Source organism: Haliaeetus albicilla, chromosome 11 (assembly GCF_947461875.1).
Source record: "Haliaeetus albicilla chromosome 11, bHalAlb1.1, whole genome shotgun sequence".
In the NCBI taxonomy this organism is placed as follows: domain Eukaryota; kingdom Metazoa; phylum Chordata; class Aves; order Accipitriformes; family Accipitridae; genus Haliaeetus; species Haliaeetus albicilla.
The window spans coordinates 26,415,262-26,433,695 of record NC_091493.1 but is presented as its reverse complement, the minus strand read 5'-3'; the positions used below and the strand labels follow the sequence as shown (position 1 = coordinate 26,433,695).

Below are 18,434 nucleotides of genomic sequence, written 5' to 3'. Positions count from 1 at the left end.
CAAATATATAAATGTAGCAAGGAAAAGAATCTGAGTGTTTTACTGGATGACAAACTGCATAGCAATCAGTGTTGTGTTTGTTATAGAGAATGGAAAAAGTTATCGGGGTCTTATAATTAGTAGAAAAGACACAGGAGGTAATTCCTCTCTGCTGCTCCATGCAAGGTGGTTTCAGCTTTTGGGCACATTGTGAAAAATGTAGGAAAACTCGAAAAAGATTAGACAAATTTAACAAACCCGAGATGATTAAAAGTCATGGCTGCCAAAGAGTGAGCTCGTCTTGTTTGGTCTGCAACACAGAAGATTAAAGAGTTGGGGGGGATATGGTAAATACCCTCCAGTCTATGTGCTGTTAAAGGGATGCTGATCAATTCGGTTTTTGTTTGCTGTGTGGTACAGCAAAGAGAACTTGGCCCAATTTTCAGGGAAAACTGATTTAGAAACATTATTAGAGAAAAAACTAAGCGCAAGGGGACCGAAGCACCAAGGGAGGCTGTTTATGTGAGGGGTTTCCTTTATGGGATGGATTTGAACAAACGTCCCTCAAGAATGATGTAAGTCTACTTGATCCATTCCAGTGGTGCAAATTTCCCCGTTTCACATCCCCTGCCAAGGGGCAGCGACGGCCCCTTCGGACCGACCTTCTCTCTGGACGGAAGTCACCAGGCATTTTTGGTACTTGTTCTGCACACACATGAGATTAATTTCAGATAGTGTACCAGTAACAACTGACCTGAAAATCGACAGCGCACCGGCATGGAGCGCAGCTGGAGCAAAACAAGGGTGCAGCCGAGCTCTCGTGGGCGCCGCGGGTGCCCCGGCACCCCGCCATTAGCCACATGCGAGATGCTAATGGCAGAGACCGCAGGGCTGTGACTTGGGAACCAGCCTTACACCTCACCAGGGAAGGTCTGGGGCTGGAAATGGCCCACATGGCCCCTACGGAGAGGGGCTTCCCTCCCTCCCGCGCCCCGAGCAGGGATCCCCCACCCCCCAGCAACAACCCCTGCCCTCAAGTTACACCGTCACAGCCCCGCACTACTACAACTCCCGTCGGCCCCCTCTCCCGCAGACAACGCATGCGCCAGCCGGCTCCCGGCGTGCCCCCCGCCACAAGGCCTTTTGGGCTTTGTAGTTCTGGGCCGCTGCTCGGGCCCTTGCCGGTAGCGCGGTCGGGGACTCCATTTCCCGTGGGCCTGCGGACGGCGCATGCGCCATCCGGGCAGCGGGGCGAGGTGGAGGTGGAGGTGGGGGGGACGCGGGGCAGCGCAGGTTCCTGTCTGCGCTGGCTGCGGCCTGGCACTGAGAGGAGGGGCGGCCCCGGCCCCGGCCTCGGCGCAGGACTATGGACCCGGCCGAGGCCGTGCTGCAGGAAAAGGCCCTCAAGTTCATGGTGAGGCGCCGCCGCGGCGGCGGGCACCTGTGCGTGCGTGTGCGTGTGTGTGTGTGTGGAGGGGCAGCTGGGGGGAGGGGCGAGGGATGAGGAGGGGCTGTGGGGGAGGGGCGGGGGGGCGAGATGGGGCTGGGGGCACTGGGGAAGGGGACCCTGGGGGAGGCCGGGCCTCCAAGGTGTGCTGGGCCGGGGGGCGCCGGGCTGGCGGGGGGGCGGCGGCTCGTCCCGCGGGCGGGGGAGGGCGGTGAGCGGGGCCCCCGAGGCGCCGTGGGCTGCGGGGAGGGGGCTGCCTGCCGGGGAGGGCTGCCTGCCGGGAGCGGGACCCCCAGATGCGTGGAAAAGTATCGTTGGGTTGGAGGGGAGTAGGGGGCTGCAGGTGCCACCTGGGAGCGGCAGAAGTTAAACTGGAGAGAGGCAGGGCTGGCAGAGGGGCCCACAGGCACCGGGAGGGCTTGTGCATGTAATTCTTGGGTTTTTCTCTCTCTCTTTTTTTTTTAAATACACCTTAGACTATCCTTCTGTACTGCACACCATCTCTCTGCAATTTTATTTTGTTTTTCCTTCCATTCTGCCATAAGAGGTGTAAATACCGACACTTAAATCTTTCACCTGCTGCTGCAGCAGCCTATCATTGATAGTGAGTGTGAAGAGCGCTTACATTGTTTAGATTTGGGAGTTGGCCTTTGGCATGGAAAGCAGCCTTGGGGGTACTTGCATCCAAGATGCTCTTCAAATGTGGCTAGTTTACTTAGATTGGAGGCATGATGCACTTAAACTGTAGTTTCGTTCTCTCTTTCTTCATTTGTTGATATTTCTAAGTGTTTTGGCCAGAAACATAAGATTTAGAAATGAAAACAAACTGTTGCCAACTGAATTGAATGCAAATTTTGGGTGCCCAAAACTGTTCTTTCCCTAAGGATATAATTTAAATGACTGGCAACACTTGCTAAAAGTTTGTTTTGGATTAGTGCTTCCAGTGGTACAGAATTAAATCTAAGCTCATCAAGAAGAAGCAATTCTATTAAACCTTCAGAACATATGCCCAAAATGAAATTGAGGAAATGCTAGTTGCAAATTTTAATTTTAAATTGAGCTTCAAAACAGTTGTTTGACTTCTGTTTTTTAATCTTGTAGAACTTGTTTCTCTTGAAACTTTTTGACGTTTTTGCTAGTAGTCTCCAATTTTGTCAGATTTATAGAGTCTCAGTTCAGCGAAGTGGGAAAATGCTATAGATAGCTAAATAGGCAAGGTAGCAATTAGTAATAATAAACTACCCTCTTTGGTGTGTGATTGGCCAAAGGTGTGTCCCAGATCCTGTTGCACTTGTGTTTGGCCAAGCTTGGTAATTACAGCCTGCCTCTAGATACTGAGTTTCATATCCTGAAAAGTTTCTGCTGAAACGTTTTTGTCTTCTGCCAGGCAGCATTGTGAACATGTTATACTGACTTCTCATACGCTGCTTTTTTCGACCCTTGCTAAGGTGCTAAGATTCCCATCCAAGGGTTTAGTCCAGGTGTTTGAGATCTTCGATAAGATTGGGCCTGGGACCTGAGGGAATCCCTGTCCATCTTGCAGCTGGCTGTGTTCCACTCAAACAATAAAGCTCCCTGACACTAGGGAGAGACCTGAGCACGAGAGAGCTGCTCTTACAGGAGATGCATCTGTTAAGAGCATCAGATAAAGGGAGGAATTATCAAGATCAGGCTGCACCGAGAACTGAAAGCTAAACCAAATTCCTCAATGTTTTATTAAAATGCCTCTTGTATGCAAAATGCTTGTAAAAAGTGCAATGAAAGATGTGGCTTCTTTCTGTTCACTCTGAACTTTTTAGGGTATTTTTGCTTACAGGTTGAGAGAAGAGTGAGACAAGCTTTTGTGTAACACATCTCAGGCTTTTCCTATAGTGCATGTCTGTCTAGAACATGACTCTTCAATTATGCTGATGAAGTAAAAGACTTGGTGGGGTCTTTTGGTGTTTGTGGAGATGTGGCACAGGTAGGTTGTTTTGATACGCGAAGTATCAGTTGCAAGTATCAGCTTGGCCCTCCTAGGAAGCATCTTCTTGTTTCTGCTTTTTAGCACTCAGAAAGCACTTGGGTACGGCAGTAATGGCATTGGTACAGTTATCTACATAAAGGTAGTAGATCAGCTTGTGCAGCCTCTCAACTAATGCTGAATCATTCACAGCGTATTATCTTTTTCATCCAAGTGTGTGATACGTTTCATGTATATCTTCCTTATTAGGTGGCTCACAGTTTGGGTTGAGGTGGGCTTTGCTGTTAATTATTGATTTTTCCCTGAGAGTTTCCCAAGTGCCATCATAGGTAAATACTCAAATATCTTTTGGAGGCATGAGACCTATTATGTCTCCAGCTTTTGATAGTTTTGTTTTTGATAGGGATTTGTGGTAGGTTTCATTCATGTTGAAAAGCAGCCCTGTAGGTGGTAGTATTTTTGTGCTTCTCTAGAAAATAATACTTTTTGCACTTGAAAATGTCAGTACCTGATTTTTGGCATTCACTATGAGCAGCTTTCTTGAGTCACAAAGTATCAGGCAAGACAGATCTGGCGATTTGTTTTTTGTTTTAATGTCTAACTCTAATAGAAAAATGTCACATGGAGACTTCATCCAAAGCTAATATTATGAATGAAATTATCTTGCTTTAAGGTATGCTTTGAAAGACAAACAGGACTCTTGTTTTCTTCTGCGTGCTCATGTCTATGCAACTTTTTGATGGGAGTAAAAGAAGGTTGCCTTCTTACTGGCTGGTATTGGCTTGATTACTTGCCAATGAAACAGTATTACATTTAGCTAATATCTACTACCAGTTTCCTAGTTATTCATGGTCAGCTAAAATATATATAATCTAATATTTTAAGGTTTAAGTAATTTCTTTAACTTCATTTGCATACTCAATTTACCTCTACATTTTAAGAAGGCCTAATTTATTTCTAATTTTAAATTGCTGTGTATTAGCATAATGCAATACTAAGCAACTGCTCGCCAGGGAAGACTGTTTTTGCTGGTGAATGAGTGTTTCCTGTCATGTATTCTCCATGTCATCTTTGAAAGTCTTTTTTGAATGAAAGCCAGTTCATAGATTTAAAATATGATCTTGTAAATTATATAGTCCAGTGTTCTGCAGCTACACCAAGGATTCTACCAGAGCGGAACCTGTCTTTACAGATAAAACTACAGTCTTCGTAAAGTACAGTGTCTAAGACGCTGATGCACAAGCTAAAAGGAGAGGTGAATGTGCCCATTAGCTTAAAAAAACCCCCCAAACCACCACAAAAAACCCTCCCCCAAGCCCTTGCCTTACAGAGCTCTGTTTTTATGCCTTCAAGAATACAGGATTTCTGTTGTCATAACCACTTACAAAGTACTAGAAATGAGGTGCTCAGTAAGTAACTTTCGTATTTGAATAAAGTGTTTAAAACTGTAGATACAGTATTTAAAGTATGAGTGCAATAGGCTCAACTGAGACTTTGATTAAATGTCATATAAACTACATATGCCTGCATAGAATAGTAGATATTTTTTCAAAGTAGCTTCAAATGGTTCTGTTAAGTATACGAATGTTCTGATGATTATCTTTTTAATTAAAATGAGAAATCTTTGTTTAAAGTGGCATTCTTTTTTACGGCCTGTTACAGTCTCTGTAACAATCATTTCTTAAGTCTGAACGTTTTTAATTCCAGGAATCCATTTATATAAAACTATGTTTAGACTTAATTAAGGAACGATTCTTACAAAGCTTGTAAATAGCCAGGAAAAAAGGGACAGAAAATAAAACTGACATTCACACTTAACAGAATGATTGTTACAAGGTATGTAATATGCTATAAAAATACAATAAAGCCCTTTTTATAAGAGTTCATATTTTTTGTTCCTCATTTTGAAAGGTATTTAAGAAAAATATCAAAGCTCTATGAAGCAGCATCTGTTTTCTTGAATGGACTAGTGACAACTTCAGTTGTGTTTAATTAACAGTGCTTGGAGCTGTACCTGACCAGTTTGGGATCTTATCTAGGATAGTTTGGGAAGCAATAGCTTGATATTTAATGAAGTTTCACTTTCTCAGTTTTTCTGAATGGATCAGTATGCAGTACTTCATTTCCTGGCTTGTGAATAGGAAGATGTTGATACTAGTGTTCTTAATGAGTGCCTTTTTTCCATTTCACCTTCAAATTACCGTTTTCCTTTTCTTTTTGGGTGACATGATTTTAGGAGGTCCTGATGGCCTTCCAGTTTCACAGGAGAGCCAAAACCTTTTGGTTGTCTTTTAAGATGCATCTGTGGTGTGGGGTTTTTCTGTGTGTGTGTTGGGGTTTTTTTTGTTTGTTTGTTTGTTTTGTTAAATGAGAGAAACCCTGAAGTTCCTTAATTTTTATATTCTCATGTTTGTAGGAGCTTGCACATAACTGGCAGGTAATATAGTAAGGAATAGTCGTGTAATAGGAGGCTGAAGGGTAATAGACTTAGAATGTTTTTGGTTTTTTTTCCTTCTCTCTCTTTGTGTGTGTGTGTATATAAATATATGGAACAAATGGACAAGGGCTTATACTTTAAAAGAGGTTCTGTTTGCACTGAACCTGTGTGATTTATGGTGTCAGTAAGACTGGGATTTTTAAGACCTATGACTTGTTAGCTATTGTTTTAAAACTTGGCTTTGATAACCTTAAAGTCTTCCTAATAATGTATTTGTGTCGTGGTCATTGTGGCAGAGAATCCTGGTTATCCAAAGCAAGGGTGGCATGAAAGCAATGAAAATTATTTTGTAGAACAGCTGGGATAGCAGAGAGTTGCCTCCTAAATGCAAGGTTGCAAATCCTGCTTTAATGTTAAACATATGCTTAGTATTTTTTTCCAATAGAACTGAAATAACATCCTCTTAGTTTGAGGATTTGTTGGGACTAGTATATTGTAAAGAAAATGTTGATTTCTTTTCTTCTACCCCAAACTTTGTGCCGTAGATGTTTCTGCACTTGGTGCAGGCCTTGGGTACTTCAGTAACTTCACCCTTGCTTCTCTGGTAATGTTTCATTTCAGCCACTTTGCTCCATTAAATGTATGCAATTAGAAAAGCAAATGGCAAATTTGCTATCGCATCACTGAAGTATTTAGTTTCATAGACTTAAAAAGCAGAATTTGTTGCACCATGCTTTCCACACTGTAATATATACTATAAACATCAGAGAGAATAGGCTGACCTTAATATTTGCCTCCCAGACTAAATCGCCGCCTTGCAGCAGTTATTTCCCACTGAATAAAAAGTTTAATTTCACGCCCTGATTAGTGCTAGTATGTGCAGGTGGATATTTATTTTATGCAGCTAAACTAATCTGCCTTGGCAAATTATTTGCCAGTCAGCAGAGCTATAATTCCTCATGAGTATTTGGTACTAAATTATCATTCTCATTAGTAAGATAAAGCAGACTGTTCTAACCACAAAGTTTGGTTAGGCAAAGAGTTTCCTAAATAATCCTTGGAAGATACAAGACGTGCAGTGGCCTCAACATTCTCAATATTCTGTAGTGGTTTGTGATATGGAAAGGGGTAATGAAGATTTCGGAGGAAGAAAATAAAATTATTCTGTAGCTGTGTATTATCTCTAGAGGTAAGGTAGGAATGTACAGTGCTCAGAAATCGCCTCTTTAAGAGGTGCCTGATGAAGAAAAAATGAAATGGTGATCTTTGGAGTATTTCCAGTGGCCAACCAAGCTGTGCTCTCTGGGCTATAAATGAGATGAAAATAGAAAGTTACATTGTTTTCTTGTTTATTTTCAGTGTTAGCAGCTACTGAGGTAGTGGAAAGAATGACTTGAGACTAGAAGTTAAATGGGAGAGGAAACTTCATGATCTGGCCTCATTTAAAATTTACTTCATGCTCTAAAAACATTTAAAGTGGGGATCAGAAAGTATTTCCTGATGTACGAATGTTGACTGGTTATGCTTTTCAAGTGAATGTGTTCATCCACTGTCTTGTTTTCCTTGGATTTTACTGTCCTGGTAGTTTGTTTGCATCATAAAACTTGTTAATGAAAAGTACTTATTTTCTATTACAAGGAGAGTAATTATGAATTTTCATTAAAAATTGAGTGAAGGGATCCCACTGACTTTTTTAATCTGTATAGATAGATGCATTTCTTGTCATATTCATTTTCTTAGTGATTGCTTCAACAGTATTTAGGGTATAAACGATGAGATCCCGTCTAAGACCAGCAAAACCAGCAAGCCAAGCAACTTGATTTTGTTGTATAAAAATTATCATGTTAAATTCAACAATGCAAAAGAAATAAGCTGTTTTCTCACTTCCTTGTGTGGTTACATTGTGTCATCTCTAACCTCCTGTGTGCTGGTGAGATTTGTGTACTATTTAACCATTCTCAGTGGCAAACTTCACTAGTATTTCTAATACTCCATGTTTTTTTCAGTCTTCCTCATTTCCTCCTTCCTACAATTCAGGAGATGCTCAACAAGGTGTGTTATTTATGTATTTTAAGTGATTTTGCACAGAACGACTGAATACAGTGTGTGTTTAGCTGTGGAAACTGAAAATGAGTTGTTGCATAGCAGAGTCCAGTGGCTGCAGCTAAATAGTAAGTGCTCAAAATACAATTAATAAGCAATTAAACATGAAGCTGTTTTCTTGACAGAATGCTGATTAGTGCTGAGAAAACCTTCCTGATCCCACAGAAACTGTTGAAAATAAACATCCTGGGAGCTGCGTTAAATATGTCCTGCTTATTAAACAGCAATGCTTTTTAATGTCTCTTTACCCCTGCTTTGCAGAAAGAGAAAGCTGAAGCTCAGAAATTTGCCTGGGGTCATGGACTGGAGGAATTTGTGTAGGGTCATATGGTACACTGATAATAGAAGACAGAATAAAAAGAAACCAGTTCTTCTGATAGCTAGCCTTGTGCTTCTGACCATGTTTTGGTTAATTTTACAATTGGCTAGCCACCTGTTAAGATAACACATTTTATCATTAAACAAAATTAATTTTAAAAATGGCTTGAAACTGTCTGATTTTAATGGGATCTGAATATTCTTAGTTTTAATCTGCCTCATGAGGCTTGTCTTTCTTCTGGGAAGTACATTGTTACATCATTAAAATATCATCCCCTACTGAGAGAGAAATCGGTCCCATTCACTAAATGGCAATGCTGAAACAATGACAAGTATTTCTAAAAACTGCATTAAAATTCATTTTTTCTCTTTCATCTGCACGTTCATGGTTCCATTAACCAATGGGTGCTCAGCCTGCTTGCAGCTGTGTGCACAGCCAAATTTTAGCTGTGATGGCAGAAGGTTTGAGAAGTGGCAATGAAGGCTTTCAGTTTTAAATTATTTCACTTTTCCACAGTGATTTTGCATGGAAGTAAATGATTGATCATAATTTTGCACTCTGTAGCTGCTTCTAGTCCTTCTCTGTGCTAAGAATTGAGAAACATCCAATTTAATTTTCCCTCCCCCCACTGCTGAAAAAGGGTCTGTGCATTCATCTTGATGAGAGCAGCAGGAAGGAGAGAATGAGGAAGAATGGGAAAGCTCAGCAAGGGGTCTTTCTAGTCTTCTTGAGGAAAGGACAGAAGTGTTCACAGTCTGTGAGCAGGAGCCATGCAACCTCTTGGCAGAAGCCACTGGACTAACCAGTTTGGACCAGCAGAAGCAAAGAGCCGTAGTGCTGGTTTAATTTCCTTCATCTAATGGTGAGAATGGAAAAGTTGCAGGGACATACTATGAAGGAATGAAAAAAGTTCTTAAGTACAGTTGTACGTTAGCAGAACAGTAATAAGTGTACTTCTAACTGTAGTCTAGATGGCCCATCTTCTTGAGAAGCACATGAAGCAAAACAGATCCGAAGAAGATTGTAGAAAGGGAGTTACCAGCCAGTGCAGAACTCTGGTGTGGTTTTTCCATCAGCTGGCTTTGTGCCTACAGGTGGATTCTCTCTGTTTGTTTGTAGGAGTCCTCTCTCTTCATGTTTCCAGCTAAGGACATAGTTATTCTTACAGAGTATAAGGGGGATGGATCAAATAATGAGTAGAAAGGTGATGGCTGTCTTTACTTGGATACAAAGCAGGGCTAGACCATATTCTGACTAGAAAAGAAAATCTTAGCATTTCCAGGCTTGCCCATATAGCAACCAAAACAGTCTAGTTGTTTCAGAGAAAATGGTCTAGGATGAAAGTCCATTGTACAATATAGTCACTCTCCCTCTCTACATACATAATTTGTAATTTATTGCAAGAGTGATGCAGGATGGAGCAGTGTTTATGTGGGAGTTGCTTTTAGTTTGTGGATAGTTGGCCTTGAATTCTGTCTCTTAGGAAGATGTTGGTGATTCTCCAGGGGGGTTGTTCACTGGGTCTGCTCAATGCCCTTCCTTCTTATATGCCAAAACTCTCAACGGGATTGAGAAATGCAACCAGCTGTCATTCATCTCCTGCAAATTAGAACAATGAGAAGTGGGTGTAGTCTCAAGAAATGATGGATTGATCTTGTTTTAGAAGATGGGTCTTGGACGCATCTCAACAGTTTTCTGAAGAAACTGTTTCTGAAGAAACGATATTTCTTCAAATATGACAGAACATGTTTTCTGTTGCTAGTAGGTTCGAAGGAACAACAATCTACATTCCCTGTTCATTTTCTTTTTGTAACTTTTTCCTTTTTTTTCTTTTGACTGGGATGACTCCAGTGGAGTGTGTCACTCTTGTACTTTGTCACAGCTGTTGTTTATAGGCAAGCATAAATGTCCTGAAAGTTTTTTACTGACAAGAAGATATTCCTATATATCTGTATCTTGCTGACCTTAAAATAAGACTTTATGCAGAGGCAAAACAGTACAGAGCCCATCAGTGAGAGGAAACATCTCTGCATGGGATTGGAACAGGTCTTATGGAGCATGAATTCAAGTCTGATGTTGGCAGGCAGTGTACTCTCTAGTCCCTTTTGCAAGCTACTCAAAGCAGTTCTTAAGTGAGTGGAATTTTCTTTGCTATGCCATTGTAGAGCTATTCCAAATTTGACTACTTTGAAAGCTAGAATCCTCGTCCTTATTTTCCAGCTTAGCTTCATTCATAGCTAATTCATTCTCATTTGTTCTTACGCCAACGTTGTCCTTGAGCTTAAACAGCTCTTCTTGCTCCCTGTGTTCATCTGCATATATTTGTGGAGAGCAATCGTATTCTCCTCTGAGCTGGATCTGGTCAGGCTAAATCAGCATTTTTTTTTCTTTTTCTTTCCATCATAAGATGTTTCCTATAATTCTTGAACATCTTAGCAGACCTTTTTAAACAGCTGCAGAATTTGATTAGTCTCCCTGGAATATGAGTGACCAGAGCTATAGAGAATATTCCAGGAAAAGTTTTATTGGTTCCTTGTACAAAAGCAGTAATCCTAATTTTTCTTTTCTGGCAATTTTTCACTTTATACAGTATCTTATGGTAGTATTTGCCATCTTCATGGCTGCATCTTATTGGCGAACCATCATTATCTAATGAGCAACATACCCCAGGGCCTCTTCCCCTCTTCTCACTTACTGAGTTCCTAGTTTATAATGGAAATAATGTTACTTTTTAATTTATGTACATCTTGTGTTGGCTCTGTTACCCAGATCTTCAAGATGCTGTGTCCTATGTATTTATGATGTCTCTTAATTTCGTCTTCAGCCAATTTCATTAGCACATTGGTAATTCTTGGTTTTTTTAGCCATTAGTGAGAATATTTTAACATTAATTTCAAGATTAATAATAGATTTCAGCAAGGATCAATCTCTGTACAGCTTGATGGTTCATTTTTCAAAATAACCTGTGATCCTCTACCCTTTTTAGTTTCTTATCCTCCTTACAACTCTGGTATTAATCCTAATCCTCTCCATTTTAACTAGTAACTTCTTACATGTCATCTATCAAATGCTTAACTACTTCTAATTTGTCTGGACTTTAGTGATCTTCTTAAAGAAGAAGATTGGGTTAGTCTAGCACTAATTCTAATTTGTTCTAAATTGGGAGTAGATTTACTTATGCCTTCCATGGTGACAGTTATCAGTACTCAGTCTCAGTAGATTCCTGTTCTTGGGAGACAGGACATACTGTTCGTCTGTGTTTTGGCTTTTTTTTTTTTTTTTTTTTTTGCTTTTTAAGGGTTGGCCAGTCACTTCTGCAACATTTTAGACTCATTCTGGTTAATCTTCTTACAGGTACTTGTTCTGCATGGCGATGCTAACAGAGGCTGCCCATTAGGTATCGTCAGCTGCTTCTGTTGCTGCCGCTTCATTCTTGCATCATAGTCCTCCAGGACAGCAGGCTTCTTTGGTACTTCTTGTTTTAAGGATGAGTTTCCTCTAGTTAAGCCAAGCAAAGGAGTATTTACATCTTGTGCCAGTCTCAAGGAGTTGAGACCTGTCATAGAGCTGAACTCAGTACAGGGCATTTAGATCAGGAAAGGAAGTCTTGGGGCAATTAGTTATGGATTCTGGGTTACTTATGATGCGTGAACAGTCCCACATTGTAATTGTAGCACAGTGCTTTGTGAGGGAAATGAATTGGGATAGAATGGCCATTCCTGCAAAAAGGAAGGGTTTTTTTGGTTTCTTTATTGAACAGGAAAATGTTTGGCTTGAGTGCTGGAGTCTGCTCTTGAAAGCATTTCCATTTGTTTAGGAAAAAAACCCCAGTATTCCTCTTACAAATTTGTTTGCTTAATGTGTGAACTGCAGATTTCCTTCCAGGATAGTTGGCACAAACCTGTAACCCATCTCATCTGCATGCTTTTTTGTCTGCTACCTGAAATTCAGCAGGAGATCAGGAAGGTGAAAGTTAGCACTGTAGGTTCTTTTGCTGATTATGGAGATTGTAGTTTTCCAGACTTCTTAATTTTAGTTTCCTTGGCTGTAATTTTTTCTCGGGTATGGAATTTTTTTATTCCAGATGCTCTGAATCTCAGTGAAAAATTAGAATCTGGGTGAGCTTTCTGACTTTTCTATGGACTTACGAAAAAGAGAAAAGATACTTAAAAGGCATCAGCTTCATTTTATTGATCTCTAGACAAGCTTCCAGCTTCTGTTTTATACATAATGCTTGCACCGTGAATGCCACTGTTCTTGTTGGATACTTACCTGGTACAAGTTCAGACAGTAGCATGAGAAATGTAGCTTCTCTTTTCTTCACCACAGATCTTGCAGTCTTGAAGGAGGCTGAATATAGGACTTGAATTTCAGACTTAAAATGTCAAGTGGTTGTGAAATCAAGCATGTTTTTACTTATGGGCATGAAGAGGATCTCTTTACACTGCTATAGTAAGCATGTTTGCAGAGCTTGCTGTTACTTTTTGGACAAAAATTAATGGAGTGCTGTTACAGATCTCTGGTTTTGAATACTGTAGCTGAGTATTCATCTGAGCCCTTAAGAAGGTGCACAGGTGTTTCATGTTACAAAAGTAGTTTTCCTGGTAGCTGCTGCTCTTGCAGGTTTTAAAAACTTGTGTCTTTTTATCTGTCAATGAATATAAATAGGCATTCTCCAGTGGGAGCTGGTTTTGAGCACATCTCAGTCAACATGCTCCAAACAGATTCACTGAAGAACTAGAGTAGCCATGTTCACCATGTGCGGTGAATTCATTAAGTTTGCAGGCAGTCAGAGCCTACTGTTAGAGTGCTGCGTCCTTCTGAAGGAGTTTGTATCAAACTGTGAGATATGACAGTCAACTGACTCAGTGTTTGTTTGTTCCTTCTACAAAGTCTCCCAAAGGGCACGCTTAAATATTATCAGCTTATGGTTTTAGAATCAGAGCGCTCATGGTGTTCTCTCCTAATAGTAATGAAAGATTTTGAAATCCTGTCTTTGGTTTTCTTCAGTTAGAGTCCATAGATGTAACTGTGCCTTATTTTGAGTCCTGCTTTGGGCAGTGGAGTAAGGTGTCTGTTTGGGCCATGAAGTTGTATATTCTGTAGTAGGAATTCAATTTATTGCTGTAATGCATACAAACTCATTAACAAGTTCTAGGCCACAGGGGATATTTTCCTTTGCTGTGGAAGTAATCTCAAATGGACAATCTTCAGTGCAACTGGCCATGCCCTCCCATGTCAGTGACTGACAGATCTAATTCTGCCTTTGTAGCCAAGAGCCTGTTAGTTAATGGAGTCGTGAATATTGTTACTCAGAGGCAACCGTCAGAGTATTAAAATGCATTATTCCTGTTCTTTACTTGATATTTATCAAACAAGGTGTTATATTTAATGAATGAAATGTTACCGTCAAATAAATACTGTGTGTAGATCATAACTTAAAAGGAATGAAAATCTAAGTAGCTTCACTATTGCTTTGCATTGACAGAGAGAGATGGGTTTAGCTTGCCTGTTTAAATCGTATGTGATGGAAACCCAGAGTGAATGCCCTCTCTGAGGGAAAAGGAAGCATTATGGGTTATATGATCAGATTCATAAGATCCTTAGTACATATATATTTCATACAGGTCTCAGTTCCGCCCCCCCTTCCCCCCCCATTTCTTCTTACATGGAAGCAGTTGAAATGGAGAAGCAGCAGTACTGCCTTGCAAGTACCATAGTAGGTTTCCTTTTATAATTATCATTCTTGACATATTTATCCTTTCTTATGGAAGTGAAGATGCAGATATTTAAGAACCCTTCTTGCACAAAAAAGCCCAATTTCCGCTCAGTACTTAATTAGCACTTGTTTATGACACGGCATCTGATTTGATTTTCAAAACAAATTGCACAGTAAAGAGGCTGATATTTAAACTGTATAGTAACCACAGCTCCAGCTGTGACTCAAATATTGTAAGCCTTCAGGGGTTGTGTTTAGGCTTAGAAAATAGGAACTCAGGCCTGTAATTAAATGTCCTCTGAAATCAGCCTTTGTAGGGAAGGGAAGAGGGTACCACTGAATTTTAAATTACTGACTTGTTCTCAGAAATCATTCTGTTGTTCTGGGCCTTGCTAGGGACTGCAGAAATCAAATGGATTAAGAATGGAAGAGCAGATTACTAAAGGAAGAAAGTCAGGAGTGGCAGAAGAAAAAGACGAGCAAAGTAAGCTATTCTGGCTCATGGGCTTATAGACAATTTCAATATATATAATAATTTTAATATATGGGTAATATATATATGACAAGTTCTGTGGCCACCAAAAAGACTAAAGAGAAAGCAGGCATTTCATATAGAGCAAAACTGCATTTCAGAACTATGAATAAGTTGCTGATGGTTGTGGAATAAGCAGTCTGTGGTGATGGAAGGCTCATTTTTAAAGCAAGTCCTCAATAATAAACATGAATGTCTTGGAAAAGGAAGTAGACAGTCTTATATTACAAATTAGTCACCCACCTAGATAAAAACGTGAAATATTCACAAAATAGCATAATAGAAATTAGCAGTTAGAGTGCTTTCAGAGTTACTTTTTGAGGAAAGCAAACACTGTTGTGGCTATTGAAAAAGACAGGAAAATTACCCTAGCAGCCTGACTTCTAGTCATGGAAAATGCTGGAGCAGATGCTGAGAGAAAATACTATGCTTATCAATGATATTGAACCATGAGCATAAATGGTGTGTAGTCATGAAAATATGAAAATGAGTAGATCTTGCTGGGCAATTAATTGCATTGCTGATAGAATTGCCTTGAATGGATCATAATCGTGGAAGATTTTAGTGTTGATTGATAAAATAGTACAGCTTTCAAACAAGGCAGTTGTCTGTGTCCCACATCTTTTAAAGGCTGGGGGAAGAGGGGCAATTTTATTTTATATTTTAAATTGTCAAGCATATATGGGTTCCTCTTCTATAATTTTGTAATTGTCTGCTGTCATTTGGGTACTGAAATTTAGAACATTTTAACCAGATGTACTTATTTAATTACCTGTCTATGCTGAAGAATGCATTCGTAGGGGTCGTTCACAATGTGCCTAGGAGAACTACAGAAGTTCAGAATTTAGGAGATTGGTTGTAAAAGTTTAGCCAATGGTGAATCTATGAGATTTTAATTAAATAACGCTTTTCTATCAGTGCTTGTGTTTGATGTGAATGGGGGCTCACTTGTACAAATAGCCCACTTTAATGGCATAAGCAGCAGTATGTGGGTAGTGACATACTTCATACTGGTAAAATTTGCTTCTCTTCTATATAGTTTATTTTCTTCTTAGATGAGGGTAGGTTTATCAAATGTAGAGGAGACATAACTCACTGAGAGGATTTTGCAAATATGGTGTTGAGGGGTGAGTGATGGGTCTTAAGTTTCTTCTATTTGTATATTTAACTTCTCAGCATTGAAAAATAAATTGAGTTTACAGTAGCTATTGAAAGTCCTGATTACTTTTATTGCTAATACTCAGGTAACTTTATGTTCAGGTCACAAGGAACTTGTGTTGGTAAGAATTGTCTACATAGAAATACAGTGTTGTCTTTGATATTGGAGACACTCCTGCATGAGAGTAATCCTGTTGATTGCGATAGATCTGTTACTACACTTACATGTTTGCAGGACCAGGGTCTTCAAATTAAATGGTTTAAGTCATGGTCTTAAATCAGTTACTCAAACTACTCTGGACCGATGGGCTTTACAAATGTTAAGCAGCCTGCAGGTCCTAAGAGAAGAGTTTAACTGTTATCCTTTAATTTGTAGGTTAGGTGACAGAAGCAGAAAGAAATGAAGTCATTTTTCACAATTTGTTGCGTGAACCTGGGAAGATCTGAGACTGGTATTCAGGTCTCTTTACTCCTGACACTGTGATTTCAAAAGATCGTTATTTCTGCTTGTTTATGAAGGTGCCTTTTTTTTTTTCTTTTTTTGCTTGATAGGTATACTGTGCTGTGCTACTTCGAAAAAGCAATGGAAGCACTTGAAACAGAAGTAAAATGTGGGTTTCTGTAGTGTTCTTGCTAGATCTGTAGCACTTTATATAGTTTCTTTCATTTTCAAAGCACATAGAAATGTCAGCAGTTCCTCTCAGCAAACCTGTGAGGTGGGTTAAATGAGTGTTGTCCTAATTTTACAGTAGTAGAGAGACTAACCACCCATGAAGTTAGTGCTGAAGTAAGGATTAGGTCTCGGAGCATGATGCTTCTAGCTGTGTGAGAAGTCCCCTAAAACATAGTTTGTTAATGTGTTATAAGCATTGCAAGTCCAAACTCAGCAGGTGAGTGCAGTAACCAGATATACTTGACTTTAATTTATCAGCACAATGGTGGTTATTAAAATTCCTGTTTAACTGAGATTACTGACTAGGACACCAGGGCATAATCTTACTACTGCTTTGAAAGATTTAGGAGGATTTAAATTCAAACTGGAGAGAAGCAAAAATAACTAATGTTCAAAGTATGTTGTAAAATCCTGTATGTGTACCTCTCTAGAGGCAAGATTTCAGTCTGTTCTACTACTTAATTTCAAATGCCAAGGCTGGACCTCTATAGCTGTGAAGCTTCGTCATTCAGTGGTGACACATTTTTCCTCTCCAACCAATTGTATTTTTTAGTGTTACGAGTACCAAGGTGGACAGTTTGTACAAACTAAATATTTTGTTGACACAAGAACAAATGGGGATAAACTCACCTTGAATAAAGTCATTCTGAAAATGAGAAAGATTTTTCCAGCCTTCCAGAATGAGTGGTAGGGACACACATCTGCTGGTTTGGAGGGGAAGTACAGTGAATTAAGAAAGAGATTGTGAAGTAGTTTCCAGGAGTAAGAAAGATCTCTGGACTTGGTATCTGAGGATGTCCTGTCTGGTCCTGTTGCTTAGATGTGATTTTAATTTCTAAGCATCTCCTTTTTTTGGGAGGGAGTGGGAACAGTTGAATCCACTTGATTGTGAGAATATCTTTGAACTGCAAATGAATGTCATGGCAGGCAGTGTTTCATTTTTTTGTTGCATACTTTTATTTTCTAGCTGTGAGTTATGCTATATATGTTTTGTGATTCCAGAGCAATTGGATGTCTTGCCTTTTTCTCAATCCAATAAAGCATGAAAACAATAAATGAGGAGGAGATTATATTTGTCTGTTAGTTTGAGGCATAATTTATGGCTGTGTGTGAGTATAGTTTCCTGTTACCCCGCTATTAAGGCTGCACCTCTTCAGACATTTTCCTTAATCTTTTCATGTTGTCCAATGTGTGGTCTGACTGTGTTGAGGATGGTGACTGTAAAAACACTCTCATAGCTTGACTACTGCTGTTTCAACACCATTTAGCTTTATGTAGTGGCAAAAGCATTAATGACCATTAGTCTCTGCTACTGTACCCACCACTGAGGCTGTGCTTATCCAAGTGCATTTGTGTGGAAATCTTAAAGAAATACCTGTATATACTGAGTTGAAATGTAAAATGGTGGAAATTGTAAAAATGATGGTGGTTTTATTAGAAAAGTGTTCTTAAAGCAGCCGAGTTCTTGAGTAAACAAGAACTATTCTGGGGACTAAACCTTCATATGTGGCATAAAAAAATCTGCATTGTTTAAAATGCTCCAGAATTTAGACTTAGGTTAGCTAGGTCCCAGTGTAAAAGGAGGTCTCTCTTTATGTCTATTCTCTCCTAGCCCCGAATACACATGCCAAAAGATGGATTCCAACTTATATCTTCTGGATACCAAGCATGGCTAAAGCAGGTTGGACTGTATTATTGTTATTCATCTCATGTGAGGGACTGTGTTGGACACCTGTGCTTGTCTCATTAGTGAAGTACATAAATGAGGGTGTAATGAAGTTACGGTGCCATGTTAGTTGATACCCCTCATAGCCATCACTGTTTTGTGTTTATGCATGCTGTGTTTGTATAACATTTTCTCACCAGTCTTATGAATGTGCACTTCCTGTAAATAAAAGTTCAAAATGCAGTCACCTGAAAGCGAAAAGGGTCAGAGTCTGAAAAGAAATCTGCAACAACAGCTTGAATTACAGAATTAAAATGGACCTTCAAACACAAAGCTGCATGGTGGTGGTGCTGGTAATAATGGGGAGGCCACTGGGTTAAAACTCAGGAGAATTGCATCTAACGTCTAATTCAGATCTGCCTGGGTGAAACAAGTATG

The 18,434-nt window shown here is 39.8% G+C and overlaps 1 protein-coding gene across 7 annotated transcripts in view; it reads left to right on the top strand.

Moving 5' to 3' along the window:
• The first annotated feature begins 1,241 nt into the window (after positions 1-1,241).
• The window catches only part of BTRC (beta-transducin repeat containing E3 ubiquitin protein ligase), a 123,594-nt gene continuing 106,401 nt past the window's right edge, over positions 1,242-18,434 (top strand). For 4 of the 7 annotated variants that reach the window (XM_069796840.1, XM_069796839.1, XM_069796838.1 and 1 more), the window contains exon 1: positions 1,242-1,393. In XM_069796840.1, the coding sequence (XP_069652941.1) occupies positions 1,346-1,393 (48 nt within the window). In that variant the 5' untranslated portion in view covers positions 1,242-1,345. Of the gene's footprint in view, positions 1,394-17,942; positions 18,012-18,434 lie in introns of all 7 variants that reach the window. The other 3 variants (XM_069796837.1, XM_069796836.1, XM_069796833.1) reach the window with 1 other exon arrangement.